Raw genomic sequence first — 12,409 nt, 5'->3', positions numbered from 1 at the left:
GTCGTTTGTCATATTCCAATGAGTGCTTCCCGTTCCCTCCGCTCCACGCGGAATATAAAAATCAATTTATTTGACTAATCTCCACAAACCCCAAAACGACAACGTTGCATCGCTGTACCCCATCCTCTTCAGCCGGCTTTTCTTACTCTAATTTTGACTCCCACTCTCTATAAATTCCTCCTCATTGCCATGCAAATAACTTCATCCATAAACAAAACACTCCATTTTCCATTCTACTGTTCCAATGGCCAAACTTGGTTTCAACCCAATGCTTGTTCTTGTTGTGTCGGTCGTGACGGTGCTGCTCGGTCTCACCGCCACCGCCGTGCATGCCCAGGGCACCCGCATTGGCTTCTACTCTGCCTCTTGCCCTAGAGTCGAGTCCATCATTCGGTCCACCGTCCAGTCCCACTTTCGATCCGACCCCACGACCGCTCCTGGGCTGTTGAGAATGCACTTCCACGACTGCTTCGTTCGAGGCTGCGATGCTTCCGTCCTCATTGCGGGCTCCGATACCGAGAGAACGGCCGGGCCCAACCTTTCCCTAAAAGGGTTCGAGGTGATCGATGATGCCAAGTCGCAGCTCGAAGCTGCCTGCCCCGGCGTCGTGTCTTGTGCTGACATTCTTACACTGGCTGCCCGTGACTCTGTGGTTTTGGTAGGCCATGCATGCATATTTTTGGATGGTTTTTGTAGTTCTGTTTAATAGAAAATGAGTTATATTATTATTATTATTAATATGTTGAAATTTGTTTTGTTTGGTTGCAGACAAGTGGGATAAGTTGGGGAGTGCCCACTGGACGAAGAGATGGTACAGTTTCAGTGGCTTCAGAGGCCAATGACCTGCCTGGATTCACAGACTCAGTTGATGTTCAGAAGAAGAAATTCAGTGACAAGGGTCTCAACACCCAAGACCTTGTCACTCTTGTTGGTAATTAGCTAATTAAACTACATCATTTATACCATTTGTATATAATAAGTTCCTAAATTTTCAATTTTTTATATTATTAAAATCTCTAAAATTTAAAGAGGTCTAATAAATTTCTAAAATTTCACTTTCGATGGTCTCTTTAACTTTAAAATTGTTTAATAGATTGGTGAACTTTCAATTTTATGTCTAATAGATTTTTAATTAACATGGTCTCTCAAAATGGTGATATTTTTTGAACTCATTCAACTCAATTTTAGAATGGAATACTCGTTTGAGCTTTTTAAGCTCTAATATCATCTTAATATTCATAAAATTCTATTTTAAAACTAATTGACAGTTAGGAGTGGATTATATATCTTCTAAATCTTGCTAGATTTTCATTGATAGTAGTATCCCTAATAACAATAACTAATCTGGTAATTCGATTCAATAATATAAACTACATTTAAAAGAAAAAAAAAAACTTAAGTGCTAATTAGTTTATCACCAATCTTCATGTTGATCTATACTATTATTTTTTTCCGCGGTTCTTTGATTTTTTTGAAAAACTGAAAACAAAATAGCTCTTTCTACATTTATCTCTCCTATTTGTTGAAAATTGTAATAGTGAAATAAGTGCGAACGGGTCAATACTAAATATTTTTGGTTGGTATATCATTAGGTGGGCACACGATCGGAACGACAGCATGCCAGTTCTTCAGCTACAGGCTGTTCAACTTCACGACGACGGGGAACGGCGCCGACCCGACGATAAACCCATCGTTCCTGAGCCAACTGCAAGCGCTGTGCCCTCAAAATGGGGACGGCTCCCGCAGAGTGGCACTGGACACGGGCAGCCGAGCCGATTTGACACGTCGTTCTTTTCGAACCTGATGAACGGGCGCGGGATCTTGGAGTCGGACCAGATGCTGTGGACCGACGCCTCGACCCGCACCTTCGTCCAGCGCTTCCTCGGCCTCAGAGGCCTCTTGGGTCTCACCTTCAACGTCGAGTTCGGGAAATCCATGGTCAAGTTGGGCAACGTTGAGGTCAAGACTGGGTCTCAGGGTGAAATTCGCAAAGTTTGCTCTGCAGTTAACTAAAAAGATTACCACAAGAATATCATCAAAAGTTGATAGAATTGGCCAAAAATTGGTCTAGATTTTAGTCATTCAGTTTGAGTTTTGTTGTGTCTGTACTTTTCTCTTTATTGAGAGAGATAAATATTGCGATGGAAGTGAATGTATACTTCTATACATATTTTGAGTAAACTCCAAGTATATAATATATATATATATATGGTAAATTTACAAGTATACGAAGTACGATCGAGAAAACCGATAAGAGATTCAACCGCTTTCCTACATATTTAAATACTTTCGGCTACAAAAACTTGAGCATAGCAGTATATATGAACTAGTGGGATCAAATCTTAATCCCACATATTAATATACTAATAAAAAAATTACGTGTATGCCAAAACAAGTCCCATTAGTGTAAAATATAACAATAACATTTTGGATTTACAAAATAAAAAAGGAGCCCAAAAATCTACTAAAAAGATTAAAATAGTCTTGAAATTATGTTTGTTTTATCAGTAATATATATGAGGTTAATTATCACTTGCATATATGAGTTTTATCAGTAATAGACTCTATATATTGATAGACTATATTATTAATAAGCTCTATTTGTGACATATTGTATTAAGTCCAACCAAGCTTTCTTATTCAATTCTTAACATTGTAAATCCAATCGTGTTATTTATTTGATGGGTTAGGAAAATTCATATGACTTAAATGTATTGTCCTATGATTCTATTAGTGGAAAATTTATACTTGTAGCAAGGTTAATGAAATCTATTACACAAAAAAGGATAGCAACAATCAATTACAATTAGTTGTGACGTGTATATATAAAACAGTGATTTCAAAGAAAAAAAGTTTGGTACCTTAGCTTTCAAGTCATATCTAGAGGTCATTAAACTCTAAAAGATTAAACTTTCGTTATATCTAATATGTTTCTAACGTTTCTAAAAAATCACTAACTTTTTAATTAAAGTACTTAATTGGTCAAATTTATTAGATAAAATTTGTAAGTTCAATAATTTATTAGATATAACGTCAACTCGTTACAACCAAATACGGAGATCAAAGACTTATAATTTATTTATTTATTTTCCTTAAAACTTATTTTAGCGACTGATGTCAATAATATTCAAGATTACAACGTTGTCAATGTTTTAGAAACACATAATTTTATAGGGAAACAGAACAGTTGGAAAACTTGATGGTGATACCCACCGACTTGCACTATCAAAGACCATTGTACAAAAAATTGCATGAGAAAACTAGAGTTGATCTAAGCACGTGTTTGAGAGTGATTTAGGCATTGCTAGAATCATTTTTATGTTTAATTCATGCTAAAATCATTTCCATTTTAAAATAAAAGAATGTTGTGCAAAGATTACTTTTTTAAGAAAAGGTTAATAGAAAAATATTTTTAAAATGGTTATTGTTTTAATATTAAAAAATGTCATTCTATTTACCTTAGAGAAATTTTTTTCTCTTTCCTAAAATTTTTGTCACTCTTTAACTTTATTTATCTTTAGTTTTGTTTATTCTCTCAAATTTTTTTCACTAAAATTTTTGTAATCTCTCTCTAAATTTTTAGTTCACATCTCTTTTATTTCTCTACCTAAAAATTATTGTCTCTCACCCTCCAGAATTTCTATTCTAAGATTTTTTTCTCTCCAAATTTTCTCTCTAAAAATTTTGTCCAATTCTCTCTTTAAACTTTAAATATTAATAATTCAAAATGAAATAATGATGACCTGAAAAAGTGTCTAATCAAATGTTAAAATAATTATATAAAACTCACTTTTTACAAAATCAATTATCATTAAATCTTTTTTTTTTTTTTGTTAAAATCACTCCTAAAATCATTCTCAAACAAGCTCTAGTTCATTGTGCACAATCTATAAAAAAATTAATGATAATAAAATAAAAAAACGATATACCGTCATGATCTTATTAATAAAAAGTTTCATTAATCAACTATCCTTTTCTACTCAAAATAACAATAATAGGTGTTGGAGACAAAAATATGACCGATCACATGGCGAGATATGGCCGAGCTACTTAGCTCTTCTACCACCGAGCTCTTAAGCTGATCATCTATGACCGAGCTCCTTAGCTCACCTATGGTCGAGCTCCTAAGCTAACTTATGGCCGAGCTACTTAGCTCATAGCACCAAGCTCCTTAGTTCACTTATGACCGAGCTCACCTATGGCCGAGCTCCTTAACTCACCTATGGTCGAGCTCCTTAGCTTGCAAAAATATGACCAACCACGTGGCGAGATATGACCGAGTTACTTAGCTCATATACCACCAAGCTCCTAAGCTCACCTATGATGGAGCTGCATAGCTCACCTATGGCCGAGCTACTTAGCTCATCTAGCACCGAGCTCCTTAGCTCACCTATGGCCCAGCTCCTTAGCTCATCTATGACCGAGCTCCTTAGCTCACCAACCACTGAGCTACTAAGCTCATCCATGGCCAAACTACTAAGCTCATCCATAGCCGACCTCAATCATTGCCGACCTATGGCCTGACATCTAACCGCCTTGTCGTAACGACTATAACGAACGTGTCCTTTCATTCTGCCTATAAAATTATCTTCATTTCTCTTAAGTAGGTATGAAATTCTGCTCCGAGAATGACCTATTTGATCTCGCGCCTATACTGATTTGAGCGTTGGAGTGTTTACTTTCTTTTTGCAGGTCTTACCTTGCATAAGATCACACCTCGTTAGCTCGGTCAGTTGCCATGTGGCCGACCTCAATGGCAGAATTGTGCATAAACAGTTGGCACCGTTTGTGGGAATCGATAATTTTAAGTCATTCCTACCAAACCAAGCTATGACTTGTACAGTTTCTCAAAGCTCTAATACTCCTAGCAATCGGGTGGACCTCCAAAGCTCTTTAAGATCTTCGTCCAAGAGGAAAACCTTATCATTGCGGATGTCCTTCCCTTCAAGAAGACCTCACTCTTGATGGCTACTTTCTCTCCATGAAGACCTACTCCAAAAGAAAGACCTTATGACTACGGATGACCTTCCCCTCGAGGAAGACCTCACCCTTGAGGATGACTTTCTCTCCCGGAAGACCTACTCTAAGATAAAGACCTTATCATTGCGAATGACCTTCCCCTCGAGGAAGCCCTCACTCTTGACCTAGAGGATGACCTGCAATTAAAGGATGACTTTCACTTAAACGATGACTTTCCCTTCAAGGATGAGCCTCCATCAACTCAAAAGATGAGCTCTCATGAGATAGGTCATTGGATCAGAGATATCTCAGAGATAGCTCATCCCCAACTAAAGATAGAGTTCTAGATGAGCTCATGATCGTTTAAAGGAAAAACTTCCATTTGATAGCTCTTCCCTAACCAATGGGAGAACTTCCATCAGTTAGCTCACCCCCACTTAAAGAAGAAGCTTCTAGCCGATACCTCATCTTAGTTAAGGTGAGCTCTCATTAAACAGTTCATCTCGATCAAAATGATAAGCTCACGTGAGATAGGTCACCTTGGCCTAAAAAAGAACCACAACATAGCTCCACTCTGTCTTAAGGATGAACTCTCATCATCAAATCATGTTCAAGCAAGCACGACACCCTACCTAAGAGTTGCTGACCTACACTCAATGGGGGCACCAAAACATAAAGTACGCATGTCAAACCCTAAGCGCCCAACTTAGGTCGATCTCCAACTTCAAACTCCTAAGCACCCAACTTAGCTCAAGCTCATCCGAGCTCCTAAGCTCATCCACAACTCGTCTACAGACAAGCTTCTAATCTCGTCTCCCGCCAAGCTCCCAATAGATAGCTCACCAACCTCAATATCTTGCTCCGATTGTTGGGTTATCAAGGCCCAAAGGAAAAGCATTTATCAGTAAGCTTCTGCAAAATCTAGCTTCGTGCATCACTACTTAGGGAGCTGATCTACATAAATCACGAGCTGCTCAAACTTATGCCCTTTGTGAAACTTCTAAAAATTAGCTCAAGTCTTGATGATAAGACCTTACAGAAAAGAGAGTTTGACCAAACTTCTCTTAAATTTTGCCACATGTTGGTATGTCCTATAATAAGACTTGATTAAAGGCTAAAAAGAGTAGTTTTACATGCTTAGTTGTGAGTTAATTATGATGAAAAATGTAAGTTCAAGCATATAATTTATGAAAAATGTGCATAGTTTGTGATTAGGGACTTTGGAATTCAGTTATAGCTAAATGAAGGCTAATTTGTGTAAATATGCTTATTTTGTAAGGAAAAGTGAAGATTGATGATCAAAATGCGTCAGACACATTGCAGAACCAGAATTTCTAGCTTACTAGAGGAATGAGCCAGCCAAGTTATTTTGAAAGTTCAAGCTTCACAATGCTTCAGCCACATTCGATGCCTAGATTGTCAAAACGGGAATAACAACTTTTGACTAAGTAATTGGTCCAAGATTTGTTATTAGTTCCTAAAATCTCTACAACCTCATCTGGTTCCAACCTCCCATGCATTTCTCAACATCTTGTTACCTTCATGGTCTATAAAAGGAGCTCCTAAACATCACTTCAAGGCATCTCATTTTCCATGCTTTTGTTTCCTTTCTACTTTAGTTTTGTAGTTTTTATTTAAGTTTTGTTTTCAATTATTTTTCTACAATTACTCTTGTTTATTTTATTGCAATTCAATTGTTCCATTTTGTACTTTCTTTCCTATTCTAATTAAAATGCTTTCTTTTGTTATCTTCTCTTGTGCTTTAATTTCTTTCAATTCCATGAGTAGGCAAATTGTTTCTTCAACCCTCCTACGAGTTTAGTTCATCTATTTAAATTACATTTATCAGTGAGCACGACGTATTACACTCTCTTTGCTTATCTTGATTGATACAATTTATCAGGTTGATTTTCTTGTTGGCCACTTGTTTAAATCACATTAGTTTGAATTTAATTCTGAAAAGGTTAGAGTCAAACGAATCTCATCAAGGTAAAACGGGAAGTTACTTAGAAATAAGAACTAAAACAAGATCCTAGACATAGGCTCTCTTACCCGTTAAATGTAAGTTGGAGCTTGATTTATTTAGGATTCTAGAGTTGCATAGACATATGTAAACACTAGCCTAAACTTCTAAACAAACCAAAAGCGATATGGAATAGGACTTGAACCAGTTTGCATAAATTGAGTGTAATTACGGGCACATCTGGTAGGTGTAATTCATCATTTTAGAACTAAACAATAGTAGGGGGTTGGCCTTTTAAATTCTATTATTTTTGTGTGTTTTTTGTGTTCCCAACAATTCCACCAATTTTTATTCCCAAACTTGATTGCTCATTCAAGTAGTTTACAAAATCAATTTTAAAAGAAAACTAGTCCCTATGGAGACGAACTTGAAATATTTTCAGATTATTACTTGTGACAGTGTGCACTTGCACTTACCCTCTAGCTATTAAGCTGACGTGCAAAATCCTATGAAATAGTCTTTTGACAAGTTAGCTTCCTAACTTATCAAAGTGGGGGCAAATGTTGGAGGCAAAAATATGACCGACCACGTGGCGAGATATGACCGAGCTACTTAGCTCATCTACCACCAAGCTCCTAAGGTTACCTTTGAATGAGCTCCTTAGGTCACCTTGGTCGAGCTCCTAAGCTCACCTATGGCCGAGCTACTTAGCTCATCTACCACTGAGCTCCTTAGCTCACCTATGACCAAGCTCACCTATGGTTGAGCTCCTTAGCTCATCTATGGCCGAGCTCCTTAGCTCACCTATGATGAAGCTCCTTAGCTCGTCTACCGCAGAGCTACTAAGCTCATCCATAGCCGACCTCAACCATTACCGACCTATGGCCCGACATCTAACCGCTTTGTTGTAAAGGCCATAACAGATGTGTCCCTTCACTCCGCCTCTAAAAGGATCTTCATTCGTCTTACTCAGATATGCAATTCTGCTCCGAGAATGACCTATTTGAGCTCGTGCATATACTGACTTGAACGTTGGAGTATTTACTTTCTTTTTGCAGGTCCTACCTTGCATGAGCTCTCACCTCGTTAGCTCGGCCAGTTGCCACGTGGCTAACCTCAACAGGTCAACAAAATTTTGCATCAACAATAGGAAAAAACAAACATTTATCCTAATTAATTTGGCAAGTTTATCCATTTTTACCCTATACTTTCAATTTAATCAAATTGGACTAGATTTGAATAAGTGTTACCATCTTTATCTTCAATTTGAATAAGTATAACGATTTACTTTTTAATAAGTTGTTTGAAGAATTGTTAAAAAAAAAAAAGTATTCTTCTCATATTCATTTAGTAAAGTATAAAACACGTGTGATACAAAATTGTTAGGATTTCTTGAAGATGACACTTAAGCTTGACTTTTTGAAATTTGTGAGATTTAATTTGGATGATTGATTCAATGGTTCATCTAGTGCATAATTCAATTTATTTTTATATAAGACTTGATTTTCGTTAAAATTAGAGTGTGTTTAGAAGTGATTTTGGTATGGCCAAAATCAGTTTTGTCATTCTCAAAATCACTTCCCTCTCCATTAATCATGTTTGGCAAATTAAAAAATTTATTCTAGGAAAGCTTAAAATCAGTTTAAATTGATTTTTCAAATATCAATTTTGGAAAATCAAATACTTAAATCTCTTTTTTTCAAAATCTCTCATTCTACCATCACTCTCAAATACACCCGACTTTTGAAAAATTTTACTGTTTACTTTTGTTAAGATTAGTGCACGAATATACCAAAAGTTAAATAGAAGGCAAATGTTGCAATTCTTATATGTTTAGTTGGATATAGGGTGCGTTTGGGAAATCACTTTTGTCATTGTCAAAATTACTTCTCTTTCCATAGATGATGTTTGACAGATTAAGAAATTGATATTAAGAAAGTTTAGACTCACTTTAAATTTAATTTTAAGATATTATTTAGATGATAATTTTGAAAATCAACTATACTTAAATCCACCGTCCATAATGTATGCTCTATAGTTAAATATATACCCAAAATAATCTATAAACTTTGTATATCTTAAATGTTGTAGGAGATATATAGTAGGGGTGTTCAAAAAACCCGACAACCCGACAACCCGACGAACCCGACGAACCCAACCCAACCCAGGGTTGGGTTGGGTTCAATTAAACCTCGGTTTGGGTTGGGTTGGAAAATTCTCAACCCGACCGGGTTGGGTCGGGTCTCGGGTTAGCCCTTTAAAAATTCGGGTTGACCCAACCCAACCCGAATTAGACTTATTTAATAATATATATATATATATTTATATTTATAATAAATATATAATATTTTTATTATCTTTAATCTCAACCCTTCCTTGAACTTTAATCTTAGCCATCCATTTTAGAGTTTTCACTCCTCTTTACTCACCTTCCTCCCTCCCTCATTTTGATTAATTTCATCCTCCATAGTTTGTTCTTCTCCATAGTTTTCTCTCCTCCATTGTTGTCTCCTCACCCAAGCTCCACGCTACACCCGTCGCCGCCCGTTATCCGCTACATCCGCCGCCGCCCCTGCATCCCGTCACCGCCCATGCGTCCCGTGGCCGTCGCCGCCCCTGTGTCCTATCGCAGATCGTCGCCGTCGCCCCTGTGTCCTATCGCAGATCGCCGCTGCCGCCCCTGTGTCCCGTCTTGGCCCGTCACCATTTGCCATCACAGCTGCTGGTGTTTGCAGTAGCTACCATGTAATTTTTTTCCTTTGAAACAGTAGCTGCCTTGTAATTTTTTGATATTTTTTTTATAACGTGACAACCCGACAACCCAACCCGATCCAACCCGAAATTTTTGGGTTGGGTTGGGTGGGTTGGGTTGACCATCAATCTTTAACCCGTCGGTTCCCCCATATGGCCAACCCGAAAATTCGGGTTGATCCCAAAATACCCCTAACCCAACCCAACCCAACCCGTGAACACCCCTAATATATAGCCGATGAGAAATCTAACTTCAAAAATATTTAATATAATAAATAGATAATTGAATAATTGTGACAATTATAAACATATATTATATAGTATAACTTGTAGATACTAAATGTTGTTCGCCTGTCAAAGTGAGCATAGTTCAGTGGTAATTGGCATATACAAAATAAACAAGAAAAAAAAGGAGTTAAAACAAATTAATGGGCTTACCCAAAATAAAAAAAGAAGAAAAAGGAGTGAAAACAAATTAATGGGCTAAAAGCCCAATTTAATGTTGCCCTATTTTTTTGACATATGTGTTGTGGTCGTGAGAACAAAAAGAAAAAAGAGCAGTCGTGGGTTCTTTTTGTGCAGCAGATTTTTGGGGTGATTTTTGCAGCAATTTCGTGGCGGTGGTTAAGGTGTTGGCAACATAGGAAGGACATATCGAGACCGATATTTTTGCAGTAATTGTGTTAGATTGCTTAGAAGCCAAGAGGCTTTTGTTGGGACCTCTAAGATATATTTTTGGGGAAAGTTTATTATAGACAAATTCTTGACAATACTAATGAATTACCCACATCTGAGTGGAAGACTGGACGTAGCTCTTAGTTGGTGAACCAATATAATTTTGTTGTGTCGTATTTTTGTGTTTTAATTTGCATATTATGATGTGTGTTTGAATATTCCTGTGGAAGGGGAAATTATTCAGGGCCATTAATTTCCCAACAAGTGGTATTACAGCATAGGTTGCAGAATCATGGGAGACAAATATCATGCACACCCTTACTATGAAGGAGTTCTGAAGTTCACCAGACAGAATTTAGTTTTTGGAAGATGCAAGTAAATGATCTTCTTTCGTGCAAGAAGATACACAAGACTTTAGGAGAAAGACCAGCGGGATGATTGACAAGGATTGGAAAGAGATGGATGAGCAGGCCGTTGCAAACATCAAGATGTCTTTATCGATGGGTGTATCTAGCGTTGTGGCGAAAGAGATGACTATGAAAAAGCTGATGAAGGCCTTGCAAGACAGGTATGAGAAACCTTCTGCCAACACCAAAATACTTCTCTGGACGAAGTATTTCAATATCCACATGGAGGAGGGAGCCTTGGTAAATTCCCACATTAATGAGTTCACCGACATATTGAACAAACTAGAAGGGGTGGGTATCAAGATCGATGAGGAGGTGAAGGTTATGAGACTGCTAACATCTTTGCTTGACAGTTGGAAGATGATGAAGACCACGATGTCGAATTCGTTGGGAGATAATAGTCTGAAATTTGCAGTTATTTGTGATGCTGCCTTATCTGAGGAAACCCGAAAGAAATTGGAGAAAATGTCTGCAACTACTTCAAGGGCAGAAAATAGGGTTGAATCAGCTATGGTAGTTCAGAACAAGGGGAAAGTCAAGATGAATTACACAGGGAAGCAGCAAGAGAGAAATAACAGGGCTAATGGGGGTTTAGCGGGGGAGTGGAGTGTTATTACTGTCACAAGAAGGGACACATTAAACGTTTTTGCAGGAAGTTCAAAGAAGAGTTTGAGAAGGGGAACAACACATCAAATAGGAATGCTGGTACAATGAAGCTTTGCGAGATTGGGCATATGACCCCCAAAAAGTCAGAAGAAGAACGAATTGAAGAGTTTCTAGCTTGTGTTGAGAGTAACACATCTGTAGACCATTCATCAAAATGGGTAGTCACTACAAGAATTCGAGGTTTCGGCGACGACAAATTTCGTCGGTAAAAGGTCAAAATTCGTCCCCGAACACGTTTGGCGACGAAATTAAGTCGTCGCCAGAATCGTCGTCGTTGCCCGGTCGCGAGATGGTTTCAGTGACAACCTCTATTTTTGGTCGCCGAAGGCCACCTTCGACAACGACTACGAATTTGGTCACCGAAGATATCATCGGCGACGATCGCAGAATCTAGCCTTCAACGACCAAATTTAGATTTCGTCGCCATTGCTTTTTTCCCGTTTCTGATCTATTACTTCAATAATAAAAACCTGGATGCCATAAATTTCAAATTTCATATAAAAATTTATAATATTAAACAAAAATTGGTTTTACAAAAAGTACAAGAATTCCATAAAAACTAAAATTGAAAACCTATTCTAAGAAGTCCCAAAATAAAAAACCTAAACATATGAAAATGTCCTATATCATCAAATTCTTCACGAGAGATATTATCAACTTTTCAGAAGCTTTCGATATAGAAATCGAACGAACCTGAAAAAACAAATAACAAATAAACTTATGTTAACAAAAACACTTCCACAAGTTAACTCACCACTTCCATTCAAACAAACTTTCAATTCTAACTCATTCGACATGTTGAATTAAACATTTAAGCTTTCCACATGCCATGAACTAAATATGTTATTCTCACTTCATATGCATGAACTCAAAGTAAACATTAAAAGTTTACAAAAACTCATTAAAACAACTTTCAAATTCACAAAACTTACTTTCACTAAGTCTTAAAAACATGTACACAAACTTTATCACCAATTCACTTAATAAT

At 37.2% G+C, this 12,409-nt stretch overlaps 1 protein-coding gene across 1 annotated transcript; it reads left to right on the top strand.

Moving 5' to 3' along the window:
• The first annotated feature begins 209 nt into the window (after positions 1-209).
• On the top strand, positions 210-2,226 carry LOC111012210 (peroxidase N1). The gene is given in 4 exon segments (XM_022286271.2): positions 210-658; positions 769-931; positions 1,593-1,757; positions 1,760-2,226. Coding segments are annotated over 4 exon segments (996 nt in total). The 5' UTR covers positions 210-244; the 3' UTR covers positions 2,014-2,226.
• The last annotated feature ends 10,183 nt before the right edge of the window (positions 2,227-12,409 follow it).

Source organism: Momordica charantia (genome assembly GCF_013281855.1).
Source record: "Momordica charantia cultivar OHB3-1 chromosome 4 unlocalized genomic scaffold, Mcharantia_2.0 BLBB01000004.1, whole genome shotgun sequence".
Classification (NCBI taxonomy): domain Eukaryota; kingdom Viridiplantae; phylum Streptophyta; class Magnoliopsida; order Cucurbitales; family Cucurbitaceae; genus Momordica; species Momordica charantia.
Note: the sequence above shows the minus strand (reverse complement) of the source record. Positions and strands in the feature narration are given on the sequence as shown.